This window comes from Electrona antarctica (genome assembly GCF_951216825.1).
Source record: "Electrona antarctica genome assembly, chromosome: 19".
NCBI classification, from domain to species: Eukaryota; Metazoa; Chordata; class Actinopteri; order Myctophiformes; family Myctophidae; genus Electrona; species Electrona antarctica.
In genome coordinates this window covers 32,307,295-32,323,849 of record NC_136800.1, presented here as the reverse complement: position 1 = coordinate 32,323,849, position 16,555 = coordinate 32,307,295, and the positions used below count along the sequence as shown (strand labels likewise).

Genomic DNA, 16,555 nt, shown 5'->3' with positions numbered 1-16,555 from the left:
CCTGTCTTGTGAATTGTCAGTGTTTCCACCTGTGTCCACTTAGTTCCCCAGCCTATCCCAGTGTTGATTGTCAGTTGTGTTCACCTGTGTCCTGTTATCCCTGTTATATTTACTCGCTACTTGCTAGTGTTTTTTGGAATGAAAACCTTGAATTGAAGTACTCTGCCTGTGCCTATCGGTCTGCATTTGGGTCCTAAAACTCCTGCCTTTGCACTGTGACAATCACTGTGTCTCAGGCCTGGGCTATACCTGGGCTATACCTTTTACAAAACTGATATTTTCATCCTCCGTTTTAAGAAATATCCCTGCCCATATGACAGAGATATCTGTGTCCACACACAAACGCAGAAACACATTGAACACAGTCCGCAATTAACCTATTGTTCAAGCTTCGCACTCGGCACCAATACAAATGGCTGATATTATTTATTAGGCCTATTGGATGCAGCAGACCAGAGCAGAGCCTTTGCTCGCTGGTGACGTACTGCAGTTGATGCAACATAAGTTTTAAAGTTGTTAACAGTGATATAAAAACATGAACAATCGGATAGATATCCGTGTAGTTTCCATGCAGGCGCAAGCTGCATTTCTCACCTAATTATAGTAAAAATGATATGCGCTAATGAGCGGTGATGTCATCGTTTCTCAAAAGCTCTGTTTCGCATGACTACACAGATCATCATCAATGGGGAATCCAAGACCAAGTTAATAGAAACTGCAGGCTTTCTCTGCCTGGAAAGTTAGCATGCTGTAATGGAAGCCATTGGTTTAGCAATGAAATCAAATTGAAATCTTTTTTGAAAAAACAAAAACCTGCTTAATGATGATGTTACTGGTAGGCGGGTTTCTGGCGTTTTCCACAGAAAGATGGTACCAGAAATGGTACCTTTTTTTGTCAGGAGCAATGAAGATAGATTGAAAATGGGTGAAGTCAGTACAAGTCAGAATGAAAAACCTGATTCACTAAGAATAATAAATGTATGTACTGTAGTGTTTAAGTTCCATTAGTTTGTAGAATCTCTTCAAGGGGACATAACAAAGGATCCAAGGCACACTGTTTACAATTACAAAGCCTGTATTGTAGTATTTAATTGTCTCGCTAACTTCAAGACACTTCAAGTCATTGTTATTCACATTGATTTGCACGGTTGAGTGTTCATATCTTCCATATCGTAGAACTCTTCCAGCCAAGCATGCGGATAAGATAGCTGAACAGATGAGGAAATACAACATCAATGCTCTGCTCGTCATTGGCGGGTTTGAGGTATGTAAACATAGTTCAGCCTGCTGCAGTTGATTATTAAGCATAGTGCCAGCAGCTCATAATGGAATTTAATTACTATTAGCATAATAACATAACATATAAGGAGATTCTGGTTTGCTCTGTGTTCTCCATGGCTGTCTCAAACGTTTTCAAATCAAGGACCCCCAAATTAATATGTATTTGGCTGCAGACCCCCATCTGAAAATATGTTGTGCCAGCCAGGGACCTCAATACAGGATTTGTGGGTGGTGTTAAAATGTTTCAAAAATATTCAAAAAACAAATTATGTTTTTATTTTATTTTTTATTAATGTTTTTGAAAATAGCTTTATAAGCTCAAAACACGTCACATCACGACGCGCTGTGAACTTGTAGATTGGCTATTCTCAATATACATAGGTTTAAAGTAGCGGTACTTGCTATATTAACAAATGTTGCCCCTGGGGGTCCCCAGACCCACTTTGAGGACCACTTGGCTACACCAGGCCACAGCTGTAACTGACTTGGTCATATACCACAACACAACCACCCCTTTAATTCGACACGTCAGCTGTTTAATGTATTTGACCTGCGGGCAGCCCTGTGTATTTGACCTGAGTGCAGTCCTGTGTATTTGACCTGCGGGCAGCCCTGTGTATTTGACCTGAATGCAGTCCTGTGTATTTGTGTCAAAGACAACAACCTATGATGTGGGATGTGTCTGGAGGATTCAGAGCCTGCTAGATGATATCTTGCCATGGTTCACATGACGCTCGTACTTCACGAGCGTCATGGCGCAACTTCAGCCTGTTTTTGGTACTGCTACATTTACAAAGCAAACGTATAAATAAACGTTCAGATTTCAAATATAAAGTGCTCACCCAAAGGTGCCACGGATTTTAGAATGTTGCTGGGTCGGCACTCGTGTATTCCACGCTGTTCAATAAAAAGCATTTTTATCTGAGTGACGGTTCTCAATTTTTTCGCCATAGGCGTTCAACTATGCACCCCTATCGGTTGGGAGGTGTATTGCACCCTGATACACTGGGTGTGTTCGATATAGGCACACTGACCGCACTGCCAATACAAACTAATAGGCGAGTGCGCTCCCGGTGTGCAATTGTGAATTTCCGAACGCACCCATTTTCAGAAAAATTGCTGAGGCGGCCGGATTAAAATGCTTTTTATTGAACAATACGGAATAGCCGACCCAGCAAAATTCTAACATCTGTGACACCTTTGGTGAGCACTTTATATTTGAAATCTGAACGTTTATGTACACGTTTGCTTTGTAAATGAAGCAGTCCCGAAAAACAGGCTGAAGTTGCGCCATGACCGTCATGATTATGACAGTCATGTTTCAGGGCTAGATGATATCAAACTATCTCCATTATTATTGAGTAGTATGAGTACTGTAGTTTTTAATTGTTTACAAATATTGTTTCATATTATTATAACATATGGCAGTGGTTCTCAACCTTTTTGGGGTACTGGATCCCCCCCCTGAAAAACAATTAGACAGAAACACGAATTGCATTATAGGCTAATTGTTAGGAAAACCGGTTCATTGTAATACAACTGTATAAAATATCACGTGTGGTAAACACTTATTCTTATTTGTATTTGTAGCTACATTTCACTGAAATGCTAGAGGGCTTCTCTGTATCCTGTATCCGTTCCCAGAAACAGATACAGGAAATGTTGAGTTTAAGGACCGGATCAAAATGAGGCTTTATACTAAAATATGAACAAATATACTTATCAAAGAGAGGGATTTATCTACCTCTAATACAAGGCTGTCTAAAAGAAAAGCCTCTTACCTCATGCCGTTGAGGTTGAATCGAGCTCCAGTCACTATTTGAGCAAATACGATATATATCTGTAGGCCTAAAGGCCATGGGATATTTTTCAAATATATATTTTCATTATTTCAGGGACTGCTTGAATTACACAGACATAGGGGCCCGCTTGGCCCAACTGAGAAACATTGCCATATGGTATCATCATATTGTGTATTGAATTTAAATCCTTTTTCATCCATTTTCACTGTTTTCACATCACACCACTTTCATTTGAACATTTATTCATTTATTCATCACATTCATATCATTCAGCTCCATTTACTATACAATCTAGTCACAATCCTAGATTGTTTCATGAATCATAACATGGGTTCTCTCCCAGTGTTTGACCCATCCCTGTCTGTCTGTGTGGAGCTTCCCTAGCCTGGCTAATAAGCCAGACCGAATCAGCCGTTGGCAAAAAAAACGTATTGCCTGCCGGCGGATTACGGTCTGGAGAGGCTCAATTGTACGCCCATTTCCTACACCAGAGAACTGGTGTGGCCAATCGGGACACAGTATGCAATATGGGCGGGCTTTGGTACAGTCACGTTCAATGCTTGAGACCTTTGACTGACAGTAGCTCTGACCAATTGCGTCAAGAGAAAATATTTGAACCCGCCCCCCGGGAAACAAGATCCATACACAGCATCTCCAGACTCAAATACCACACGTGTGATTTGAGTCTGGCTTATTAGCCAGGCTAGAGCTTCCCATGTGTCTCGGCGTCCGTCGTGATAGGCCTGGCTCCCTCCCCATGGCCCCACCAACCACTACACCCCTCCCACACCCTGTCAGTGTTCCATTTCCTCTAGTATAAAAAAACCATAGAGTTATAATATATCTAGAGAGTGCATGAGGAGCGAATAGTGGAGCCACCCTCCACTATTAACTTCAATAGAAGTTGCTCAGTGGCGTTTTGAAGGGCAGCATTGACTGGTTGAGGGAGGGGCTTGTATATGGGAGCCTGGTGTGTCCTACAGGTGCTACATTAATCCATGTATTCACTTTGCATCATATCAATGCTCGAGGGGTACTACCCGGAAGACTTCGTCAGTCTTCCGGGTAGTACCCCTCGAGCGGTGAGATGATTGGTTGCCTCCTATGATAGTACCCCTCGTGCTGTTCTTGCGGTACCTCTACGTCACGAAATTCATTCATGAATTTATCCTGGGCCCAGTCCGCCTGCAGTTCCAGTTTTGACCACTACCGCCGGTAGCTTCAACGTTGCCCAGCCGTTCTGGGGGCTTGATCAACACTTATTCTATCTCTGGTCGTACCTCTACCTTCAGCCAAAGATAGTCACTGTTCTCTAACTTGCATAGCGTATAATTTATGGACTTATATTCTAAGTAAATCACAAATATTAGACTCATGGATATATTCCATATATATTCAGACTCCTGATTATCGCCATGCCTTCATCTATTGGTCATGTAAACAAGTTAAACAACTATGCATGATGCAAAGTGAATACATGGGTTAATAGTAGCACCTGTAGGATACCCCAGGCTCCCATATACAAGCCCCTCCCTCAACCTGTCACTGCTGCCCTTACAATCTTCACCCCCCACTAGCCCCCAGGTCTATTTAATACCTCCGGTTTCCCCCAATGTAACCTGTGTTTCCACTGGAATACCAGTACATTGCTGGGATCTGCATTAACATAAATCACCAGCATAGGCAGTGGGAGAGTCGTTCCTACTTGCCCAACTAGTAAATTGCAGGCATTTCAAGCGATTATTTATATAAGCCCTCCCACGCCTTGTCCATGTCCCATAACTTCTGACAAACCCTCATGGCTCTGCCTCATTACTGCAGGCCTACCTTGGACTGCTGGAGCTTTCCGACTTGCGGGACAAACATAGCGAGTTCTGTGTTCCTATGGTTATGGTCCCGGCTACGGTCTCCAACAATATACCTGGTTCAGACCTCAGCATTGGTGCAGACACTGCTCTGAACGCTATTACTGATGTAAGTGTGGCTGGAGAGTGTGGTGTGTGTGTGTGTGTGTGTGTGTGTGTGTGTGTGTGTGTGTGTGTGTGTGTGTGTGTGTGTGTGTGTGTGTGTGTGTGTGTGGTGTGTGTGTGTGTGTGTGTGTGTGTGTGTGTGTGTGTGTGTGTGTGTGTGTGTGTGTGTGTGTGTGTGTGTGTGTGTGTGTGTGTGTGTGTGTGTGTGTGTGTGTGTGTGTGTGTGTGTGTGTGTGTGTGTGTGTGTGTGTGTGTGTGTGTGTGTGTGCGCACACACAAACCACCCATCCGGTCAAATCTGGGGGCTTTGCTGATCGGTGCTCGTCACCTGACATTAACCATGCAGAACAAGTGCACAGTTTTCAGTTTAGTTGGACAGTTATGATTAGGAAATTGTCATTCAACTAATTTCTAAACTGAGGAGCTAGAATAGAGCAAGCTGACCTGCTAATGAGCAGATTTTATAGGATAATATTACATGTTTCACTGTCATTAGTCGTGGATTTCACCAAAACAACAGCATTTTCACAAAATGTTCTGAAGCTGTTTTGTGATGATTCAGTTCACGTCCAAGATGATGGAGCTACTCGTGGTATTACAACCACTGAACACTGAACCTCCAGGAGAGGTAGTAAAAGACACCACACTCGGAGACAATGCACTCGGACAAATGTAATCCTTCAGCTAATAAGCCAGTGTTTTCATATTGAAGTACACGTCGTACAGAACACATAGATTGTTCTCGCTGGTTAATGTCAGCTCAGCATGTATCCCAGGTAAGTGTTAGAGGCATGCAGTGACGTTCTGTGGCATGTTTGGCCCGTGGCCTGGCCTTGGAATGACCCGCAGCAACGTGCGTATGTGTGTGTTTGGTAAACAGCAGATGACTGGTGCGTGGTCTGGTACAATACAACATAACACAACACTTCCTCTTCAAAACTAAAGGGGTCTAGTTTGCATGTTGGGTAGGTGTTACTATTATTAAAACCTTTTGTTTTGGCAATTCCATCAGTCAAACTAACCTAACCTTTCAGCCATCATTAAAGCCATTTTTGTATATTCATCCAAATGGGTTAGATTTGGTACAGATGGGACAAAAAGACCCTGACCGGGGATGGTCCTCTGTTGAGGAATATCATTTGCGGAACATTTAACTTCTTGAGATTCTAAACATGATTTCCTTTAAGTGACATAACTATTCATTAGAACATCACTAACCTGTTTTCATTCATGTAAATACTAACTGTCACTCATATCATTGTTGGTTTGAACCAGACCAAGGCCCCTCCTGCATCTTGTTTTGACTGAGCATTGTCTGCATGCCTGACGCGTACTGCTACTCAAGCTCCAGGACAAAAATGGAAATGTCGCTAGTGTGATCCTGATCCATCCTGTTCATCACCGTTAGACGTCGGTCAGGTTGACAGCCCTGCCCCTCATGTCTCCTCTCGGCCAATGGGAAGCCAAAGCCCTCTATCACACGGAGAGAGTCACACCCACACAGCAGGCACTATACATGTTACAGGACTGTGTCATAGGGTGTGTTCGGATAGGCGCACCAGGAGCGCTCTCACATATTAGTTTGTATTGCACAGTGCACTCAGTATGCTATATCCCAACGCACCCTCAATGATCTGCAGTGGCTTCCTTTCCCTGTTTCCTCACTATTACTGGCTTGTTGGTTATACTGTTCTCCCATAAAGTAGCTAAAACAGACCTGACATGTACAGTTTAGCTTGTTTTGTCCAAGGGAATCTTGGATCAGTTAAGGTGTTTGCACACTGGTGCGTTTTTTGGACGAATATCGGAGCGACTTTCGGAGGACATAAAAGAAATTCACGTTTGCACAATGCCGCCGAATATTTCGTCCGTATGTAGTTTTTTCAGACCAGGGTCTATTTGATCCGTTTTCCGCAGTTGTCTAGTGGGGTCTAGTTGGATGTTAGTCACAGGCTGACAGCTAGTGATGGCCTACTACTTTCGGCAAAACGCAGCGACAAAAACACACCAGTGTGCAATCACCTTTACTAATCTTCTTGAAACTCATTATAGCTTTGGTAAATGGTGCATTTACCCCTTCAGGCTTTGCATACATTGACAGACAATCAGCAGTCAATATTGATTTTGAAGTCACTTTCTATAAGAGGTGCAGAAAAGCAGAGAGAGGCCTGATTTCCAGACCTGTCTGCTACAATCGCAGCCCAAAAGGACACAGGCCAAGGGAGCCCCTTCAGACTTCTTTAGACGTCCTGCCTAACATTGTAGCCTCTCCCACCACACAGTACAGTAACATAGCACTGTAAGGCTCTCTGTGTAGTGCGCCCCCTGGTGGGTTCTAACCGCTTGTTAACGGGCCATCAGGCCTTTGAGTGTCTGCTGCAGCTCTACGAGCTCCGGAAGTACCACGAGGAGTTCTGCGTCCCCATGGTCATAGTGCCGGCCACCATTAGTAACAATGTACCGGGCACTGACCTCACCATCGGGGCTGACACCTCACTCAATGCCATCGTGGAGGTAAGGTATAGTCGTCAAGGAGACGGTACAGTACTGAAAGTTAAAAAAGAAAATAGCCTCACACTGTAGCTCCCTTTGCCAAAGCTTTATTTCAGAGTTACACAGAGTGACGTTTGGAGACCACGCTCTTCTTCAGACTGAAGAATCTGTGTAACGCCTAAATAGAAATTGGCAAAGCTACAGTGCTCTATTTTCTACACTTTGATTGATCTCAGTTCACTTTGCGGCCAGCAACTGTCTTCAAGAGGTCGATTGTGCGCTACTACTCGATCCTACATTACTTTGTTTAGATCAATAGAAAGTAATACATTTATCTTTAAATTAGTCTAGCTAGTTGCTTTACTTACTTGTGAAATGTAAAAAAAAGAAGAAGAAAAGAACAAAAAAGCAAGGTTAGAGTAAAAAAAAAAAATTAAGCTACAGTATATATTATTTACATACAGTATACAGATAATCAGCAGGAACCACTGTTAGAAAAGTAAGTATGTTGGTGTTATGGTGGCCACATATTGACTGTCAACAATCACTGACCTCTTGGCTGCCACACACAGGAGACTACACCAACAAGCTCAACTGTTGCAATGTAAAGGTTGAATACACATTCTATACCTGCATCAATGTGTAGTGTAGTTGCTATAATATTTCTCTGGTTAGGTGTTTGGACTCTTTGTGAAAGCCTTATGTCTCACGGGTAAACTCGTAGGTCCTTTTTCACTCTGCCACCAAATCTCTTAAAATAGGCGATCTACAAGCTCACAACGGGTAGCGAGCTTCCGGTTCTGCCATTTCCACACATTGTCAATGACATGTTGTCTCATTGTGGTACCAAATGCAGGAAAATGTTAAATAAAAAAAAACAGACAGTTGAGCATTTGAATGTCGTTTAAATATTCATTAAAAATAATGAATGTGCCAAACCCCACCCAGCTGGTCCCCCAGATTCTTAACACAAAGGCAAATAATTATATGAATCGTTTATTGGACCCAGGTCTGCATGTAGCATGTAAAAGATAGCAGGCATGTCTTGATGTTGTCAGTTTTATATAGTGTTTTTACAAAAGAATGTTTTCACTTGCATGCCAATCGTATGGGAAAATCTATCATTATGTTGATTAATGACAGTGTGTGTGTGTGTGTGTGTGTGTGTGTGTGTGTGTGTGTGTGTGTGTGTGTGTGTGTGTGTGTGTGTGTGTGTGTGTGTGTGTGTGTGTGTGTGTGTGTGTGTGTGTGCGTGCGTGCGTGCGTGCGTGCGTGCGTGCGTGCGTGTGTGGCTGCGTGCGTGCCCTCCCCCTGTTTGTGTTCTTATGGCTTACTTTGGTGTGTGTGTACACTGTATATGTGTATCTTGTTTGTGTCTATGTGTATATTCCTGGATATGTATGCACTGTATGTCTGGCTACCCTTGGTGTGGGTGCTTGCGTGCCGTGTGCGCACGTGCGTGTGTATGCGTGCATGCTTGCACAGACCTGTGACCGCATTAAGCAGTCAGCCAGTGGAACGAAGCGGCGTGTGTTCATCATTGAGACCATGGGGGGCTACTGTGGCTACCTGGCCAGTGTGGGGGGTCTGGCTGCAGGGGCCGACGCCGTCTACATCCATGAAGAACCCTTTGACATCCGTGAGCTGCAGGTGAGACATAATATACTGTAATATCACAGTGACGGTAAGTCACTGTCAAGTACCCCTAAAATTTGTATCCCTCGATTTTGTAACCAATTTTTTCACCCCTGTGCCAATTATCTAATGTGATCCTGGGCTCTCTACACACCCTCCGCCAACCTAGTCCCCATATATGGGGGACATGGGGAGAGCAACGGACTTGAACTCATGCTTCCTTCCTGCCTGAGTGTCCAAGTTGCTCCTTTACACGTGACAGGGGGGAGTTTCCCTGGTTGGACGTAGCGCATGGAAGGAACACGTTATTCCAACCAGTTCCTTTCCCCTCCATCAGGCGCCCCGGCTGGCCAGGGGGAGGCAGTTTGTTTTAGAGACCAGGATTACTGCATGTTTTTGTGAGGTTACCTACCCTAGGGGACACGGGGAGAACATGCAAACTCCGTCAAGTACTGTCAAGTACAGTAAGTCAAAGTACAGAGTATATAATCCGTACTGACCCCACGCGGCGTGGTCTCAGACTTCGGTACTTTATTCCATGGTTCTAAAACCTTTTCATTTCAAGGACTCCAATAACTCAGAGTCACGGTCCTGTAAGTGTCCATTTGGAACCCCCTCGCGGAACCATGGCGGTCCCCTGGCCCCACTTTGAGAACCAATGCTCTGTACACTGTTTTGCATGAATGTATCCTGCACTAGATGAGACCTACACACTGTTATGCAATGTATACTGAACAACTGCAGGTGAGAGTCGAGCTATACAGTACACTGTTGTTAAATAATGAATGAATCCTGCATTAAGTGAGACATACACTGTTCTTTATCAAGTATCCTGGACTGAAGATGGGATATACATGTACACTGCTGTTATTCTTAAAATGTATCCTCAACTGAAGATGGGACATATAATAAGATATAAGATGGGACATATAACGGTTGTTATTCATCCATCCTGCATCACGTGAGACATAAACTGTTCATAATAACAATCAGTCCTCCTGAACTGCAGGTGAGGTATACAGTATACTGTTGTTATTCACACATGTATCCTGCAGGCACTTGCACACATATACCCTGTCAGTAAAAAGTGCCTTCTCCATTGTTAAGCTCAGCCGGAGCTCTTATGATCCCTTTAAACATCACAGGCCTCTCTCTCTCTCTCTCTCTCTCTCTCTCTCTCTCTCTCTCTCTCTCTCTCTCTCTCTAATAAAATGTCTGACTGACAGACAATCAAGCAAATGCTTAATACTTAATAACAGCAACTGCTAATTGTGGGCTTGTGTAGATCTTTATTCCCGGGCCCGTTTTCCTGCTGGGCTGTGACGTCATGTGGTTCAATCAATAGAAATAGGAAGACAGAGCATGCCTGGGTCAATGACTACCATTAAAGACCTAATGAAAAAGAAAACGCGAGAAAAGTGTTTCCCCCAGCTTGTAGATCTGCGCTTTTCGGCTAAAAGCAGCCATTGCTCTGGAACGAACGGTGCGTTGTTACTAATCCGGAATGGTGAGGTGCACGCACGTGTTGGTGCCCTAATCCGTTTCCGTGCCTCGCTCCCCGGGCAAACTGCGTCCGGAAAACTTCGGAAAGGAAAAGTGTGGAAGAGTGTTGGCAGGGGGACTGGTACCGTCTGGTATCCAGGAAGGGAGGTCCTCTGGACAGGTCAGAGAGCGGCGCGTGCACCCTCAGAGGTTCTGCTGGAAATTAGCAGTGAGTGACCATGTGTAACTGCACTGTTTAATATTTCATACAGTACTTGGTTTCAATAAATTAACAGAGTACATATTACTGGGTTCAAACTCACACAACATGTGGTTTCATCCATTGTGATCTGTTTGAAAATTAGAAATATAGGCCTCCTTCTTATATATGCTTCCTTCCTATAAAAGCCTGGTACCTGCTACAGTCGCTTCCTTCCTATAAAAGCCTGGTACCTGCTACAGTCGCTTCCTTCCTATAAAAGCCTGGTACCTGCTACAGTCGCTTCCTTCCTATAAAAGCCTGGTACCTGCTACAGTCGCTTCCTTCCTATAAAAGCCTGGTACCTGCTACAGTCGCTTCCTTCCTATAAAAGCCTGGTACCTGCTACAGTTGCTTCCTTCCTATAAAAGCCTGGTACCTGCTACAGTCGCTTCCTTCCTATAAAAGCCTGGTACCTGCTACAGTCGCTTCCTTCCTATAAAAGCCTGGTACCTGCTACAGTTGCTTCCTTCCTATAAAAGCCTGGTACCTGCTACAGTCGCTTCCTTCCTATAAAAGCCTGGTACCTGCTACAGTTGCTTCCTTCCTATAAAAGCCTGGTACCTGCTACAGTCGCTTCCTTCCTATAAAAGCCTGGTACCTGCTACAGTTGAAACAAATACATGCCCGGATCACTATTTGAGGATTTACGGTACATGTTGATGATTATATTAATATGCATTACATTGAAGTCTGTTTCTGCAAATATAAGATCATTAACTGAATAACTGAACAATGACCAATAGGTGCCATTCAGCCACTGACTATACACTGAGTGTATAGTCTGGGAGTGAGCAGGTGACCTAGTCCTAGATCACAGCAGCATGTGTGATGGATGTATTAATAACTCACTTCCTTCCTTCCATGATTGACACACATGTCATGGAAGTTGCATGAGAAGGTTTCTAATAGTCTTATCTGAGATGGATTTAGTGGTTTGTCCATACTCACATTACACATATACAGCATGCTGACAGATCACTGCTGCACAGAAGGCATTCCAGCCGTTCATTATTGTAATGTATCCTGATTCCTGTGTATTGATTGATTGATTGATTGAATCCCGGCTCCTCCTGTCTACATGACGAAGTGTCCTTGGGCAAGACACTGAACCCCAAATTGCTCCCGATGTGCTGGTTGGTACCTTGCATGGCTTCCGCCGCAATCAGTGTATGAATGTGTGTGTGAATGGGTGAATGTAATGCTCAATCTATGTAAAGCGCCTTGGATAAAGGCGCTATATAAATGCACCATTTACCATTTACCATTTATTGATTGAAATATTTATTAACAGTTTGCAGAATTACAGTACATTTCAAGCACAAACTCAATACAAAGGCTGTTAACTGTGAGTGGACGACCCAATTAAGCATTACACTTGTTTACAAGAGGGTCCACCATGTTCAATTCATCAAAACATTTAGAGACGTACAAATAGACACTTCTATATAGACAAAACAGAACAGGAATTCATCATATTGGAGGTAAAAAGGGAAAAGAAACATACAGTGAGGGAAAAAGGGGGGGGCAGTAGTTAGATCAATTGTTTTTCAGTGAGTTGTTTTACAAAATGGGTAAAACATCATTAGGGTCATAGTATTGCATTTATATTATAACACTGGCATACCGCATTGTAATTATGCCTCAATTCAACCTATTAAAAATGAGACCTATGTATATTCATAGGCAGTAAAGAGTGACCCCTAGTGGTCATAATAGCACCCTGCATCCTGTCCGTCTTCTAAGATTGAAGGGGCTGTTTTGTGGCTGGTTACATCTCATGTAGGTTACAGACAGACAGAGACAACATCAACCTGCGTAATCTGTCTCACTCTCTCTCTCTCTCTTGCTCTGTCTGTGTCTCTCTCACTGTCTCTCTGTCTCTGTCTCTCACTTAATCTCTCTCTCTCGCTGCGTTCAGGCCAATGTGGAGCATCTAACTGAGAAGATGAAGACGAGCATTCAGAGAGGTTTGATTCTGAGGTGAGCGCTGTTTGGTTTACCATAAGAGAATGTTTGTACTTTATATCTAATAGTTTTTGTTTCTAGCGTTGATACAGGTGTGAGACTTATTTATCTGGTTTATTAATAGAAACCACTTTGGACATATATAATTGTAACCAAGGTTGAGGCAGGGGAAGCAGATGAGTAAAAAGATAGAGCGGTGGTTTATAATGTTTACAATTAAACTTTATGGTAGAATTAGTCCATGGTTTGTTGCATTGTGATTGCGGTTTCTTTGACATTTTGTGATGAAGGTCGTTTCCTAGATGTCTAGAGAGAGTTCGTTTGTTCGATAGTTTTTTTTCTTAGATGACTACACTGTGACGCTTCCTTGACATCTGGTGACGTACTTCTCTGACCTTCTGTTCTGGTGTGTGTGTGTGTGTGTGTGTGTGTGTGTGTGTGTGTGTGTGTGTGTGTGTGTGTGTGTGTATGTATGTGTGTGTGTGTGTGTGTGCGCGCGCACGCTTGTGTTTGTGTGGAGACACCAGAGTTTTACCAGGCAGACAAAAACTGCATGGAAACAGTAATACTCAGCTATGAAATCCTTTAGCGAACTCTTCCCTGCAGGATACTTTTTTAATGTGATCGTTGGTGTCTATTATTATAGCCCGTTATGTCATCACACTCTTGAAAGCACTCCCAGCACGACAGAGAGCTGTGAATGTAGGACATACAGTACTGTGGCGTTATAGACAGCGTTTACCTGTAGGTGACATTGCTCTGTCTGCGTGCAGGTGCTAAGATTGCCATCTGTAGTCTTAATATTCTGGCCAGATAGACGCAAAATTCTATAGTATATCTAGGGGCTGCAGCTGACTATTTTCACAATCGATTAATTTGTCTCCGTATTTAGTCATTTGATGAATCTGTGCAATTCATCTAACCCGGTAAAATAATAAAGTACAGTCAGAGATGATAGATGAATGCTCACCACAGGTTATCGGAACACAAGCAGACATCATTTTCACATTGCTTAATATGTTGACTAGCAGTCAAAGACAAACTTTCACGTGTTGAGGAAGCACATTTTCAGAGAATGCATCACTGCTCAGATTGTATTACTAAAAAGAATGTATTAAATCAATCCTTTCATGCCTGATTATAATCGCACTAAACCCAGTTTGTGTCTGTGTCTCACAGGAATGAGAACTGCAATGAGAACTTCACTACAGATTTCATCTACCAGTTGTACTCTGAGGAGGGACGTGGTGTGTTCGACTGCAGGAAGAATGTCCTTGGACACATGCAGCAGGTACAGTACAACATGCATACACACACACACACACACACACACACACACACACACACACACACACACACTTTCAACAATGATTTTCTTAATCTTTACAGTAGGGCTGCTGCATCGATCTATCATTTTCATATTAACTTGTTGATTATCTGAGATAAATTAAACCATGAAATGACGGCAGAAAGTTTTAGAACTAAAACAGACATCTTGAAATGTTTAGCCAGCAGTTGAAATGTTACACGAAACAAACTTAAGTATTTAAAATTTGTATGTTTTTAGTTTATTATTTGTCCATCAATTCATTGATCATTTCAATCAATATCCTTCACAGGGCGGTGCTCCATCCCCGTTTGACAGGAACTTTGGGACCAAAGTAGCTGCCAAGGCCATGCAGTGGATCACAAAACAGCTCAAGGACAATTTCAAACAAGGTACATCAGTCTAATTAACATTCTAACAATGATCTAAGCTGTGACTAATAATTTGCTGTGTGAACCCTTAACGTTGTGCATAGCATACAGATGTATTTTATCATGTTAAATTGTGCAAGTTAAACCTTTCTTGATATAAAGTGAATGGCATTCTAGTGAGTGTGGACAGTGCATTATGTGAGGTGTAAAGTCCATCTTGGCTCAGGTTTTTTCTGTGTATAAATGTGTGCGACTGAGGCATTTGTGTCCAGGGCAGGTCTACCATAATGTGTATTCTACTCTGTGTGTAAAACCTACATCCCTTCCATGTTTCTCCACCATACAGGGAAAGTGTTTGCTAACTCTGAAGACACCTGCTGCTTGCTGGGAATGCGTCGCAGGGCCATGGACTTCCAACCTCTGGCTCAGCTGAAAGATGAGACTGACTTTGTGTAAGACGAATATTATCTTTAATAAATTATTTTCTTTTTAGGCATTTGTGCTTTGACAGTTACTGGAGGGAGACAGGATATAGGTCATGAGCCCAATTGAAATCTATTATGTTCAGTTTAGTGTTACCCGTTGGTGGTGCTACCAGGGACAGTCAGTGTTATATTTATACGTTACTGTGCAAAGTTGCAAACTGACATGAAATATATATAAACTGAAAACTGGTCACATTTCCACTGTTCCTAAACAGTGACATGGCAACTTGTTGCACAAATTGTACTTTTTGGTAGCGATCTTTACACTTGAATACTGTCGTTTTGGCACCATTTGGCAGGGAAGGTTTCCTCATTCTGTCGTTTTGTTCACTCTTCCAGTCACAGGGTCCCTAAGGAACAATGGTGGCTGAAGCTCCGTCCTCTGATGAAGATCTTGGCCAAGTACAAGACCAGCTACGACGTGTCTGACTCTGGACAGATGGAGCACGTCGCCCGCATCCGGCACGAGAACGACGTCTCCGCTATGTGAACCAAACCAGTCAGCCCCTGCCATGTCACTCTCCAACCTATGTTCCAAGAACAGGATGTAGCCTGAATTCCCCTCCGGGGATCAATAAAGGTTTATCTTATCTTTAGCCTCAGTGAGCTAGCCTAAGTGAGCTAGCCAGCTATCTTAGTGAAATAAGGCTGATAACTTTGTATTTTCTAGTCCCCCTGGCCAAAATAACAATAGATTTTGCTATAAAGCCTACCAGTAATGTAGAACTTTTAAATTTAAAATAATTTTATGTTAAAGTATACTTTTAGTTTATTTTAAAAGCTAGCTGGCTAACTTATCCACTATGCCATGTAAACACCCTGAGGCTAATGCGCTTTAGGAAGGTGGAGCAAAAGCACTGAGCTCTTTGTCAATCTTTACAGCACTTTCAGTATCATTACTATTGTATTCCCAAAAGCTGCTTGTAGCCAATAGGAGAGGCACAACGTGCCAGGAGGATTGTTTGACAAAAGCCTTACGAGAACAGTTTATCCGATATAAGGAAAAATAACCATGTGCTACATTGTCCCTCGCAAATCTTTGCTGGGTGGACTATGGTTAACGTAGGAAGAAAACTTGTTTTATAAAAGGCTTTAGGAAGAGAAGGAAGAGGCTGCGCGTGTGTGTGTGTGTGCGCTTTCACCTGCTTAAGTGAGTGTTTCATGTCACTTTACAAAATTATGTATCAACCTTGCACTTTACGTGTAGCATCTTAAACAGGTTAATTCACAAGAAAATAGTTTTGTGTTGTTACTGTAGTTTGGCAGTTGGCAGTGAGATGGAGGTGATGTATGTATGCAATATTAAATGTTTCAGTGTGGCAACGGTGTGATACAAGTGGTCTCTGTCATAGAATATTAAAGCATTTATTGGGATGACAATTATGAAATGTTTCAGTGTCTGTCATTAATTACCAGTGGGAAAATATGTGGATAAGAAGAAACACTGAAATGTATTTCATGACAATTTAATGGTCACCTTTT

General features: G+C 42.8%; 1 protein-coding gene across 5 annotated transcripts in view; it reads left to right on the top strand.

Moving 5' to 3' along the window:
- The window catches only part of LOC306943949 (ATP-dependent 6-phosphofructokinase, platelet type-like), a 52,691-nt gene extending 36,249 nt beyond the window's left edge, over nt 1-16,442 (top strand). For 3 of the 5 annotated variants that reach the window (XM_079530513.1, XM_079530509.1, XM_079530510.1), the window contains 8 exons: nt 1,177-1,264; nt 4,905-5,057; nt 9,032-9,196; nt 12,844-12,905; nt 14,070-14,181; nt 14,510-14,609; nt 14,935-15,040; nt 15,413-16,442. In XM_079530513.1, coding sequence (XP_079386639.1) covers nt 1,177-1,264; nt 4,905-5,057; nt 9,032-9,196; nt 12,844-12,905; nt 14,070-14,181; nt 14,510-14,609; nt 14,935-15,040; nt 15,413-15,563 — 937 coding nt within the window. In that variant the 3' untranslated portion in view covers nt 15,564-16,442. Of the gene's footprint in view, nt 1-1,176; nt 1,265-4,904; nt 5,058-7,414; nt 7,568-9,031; nt 9,197-12,843; nt 12,906-14,069; nt 14,182-14,509; nt 14,610-14,934; nt 15,041-15,412 lie in introns of all 5 variants that reach the window. The other 2 variants (XM_079530511.1, XM_079530512.1) reach the window with 1 other exon arrangement.
- The last annotated feature ends 113 nt before the right edge of the window (nt 16,443-16,555 follow it).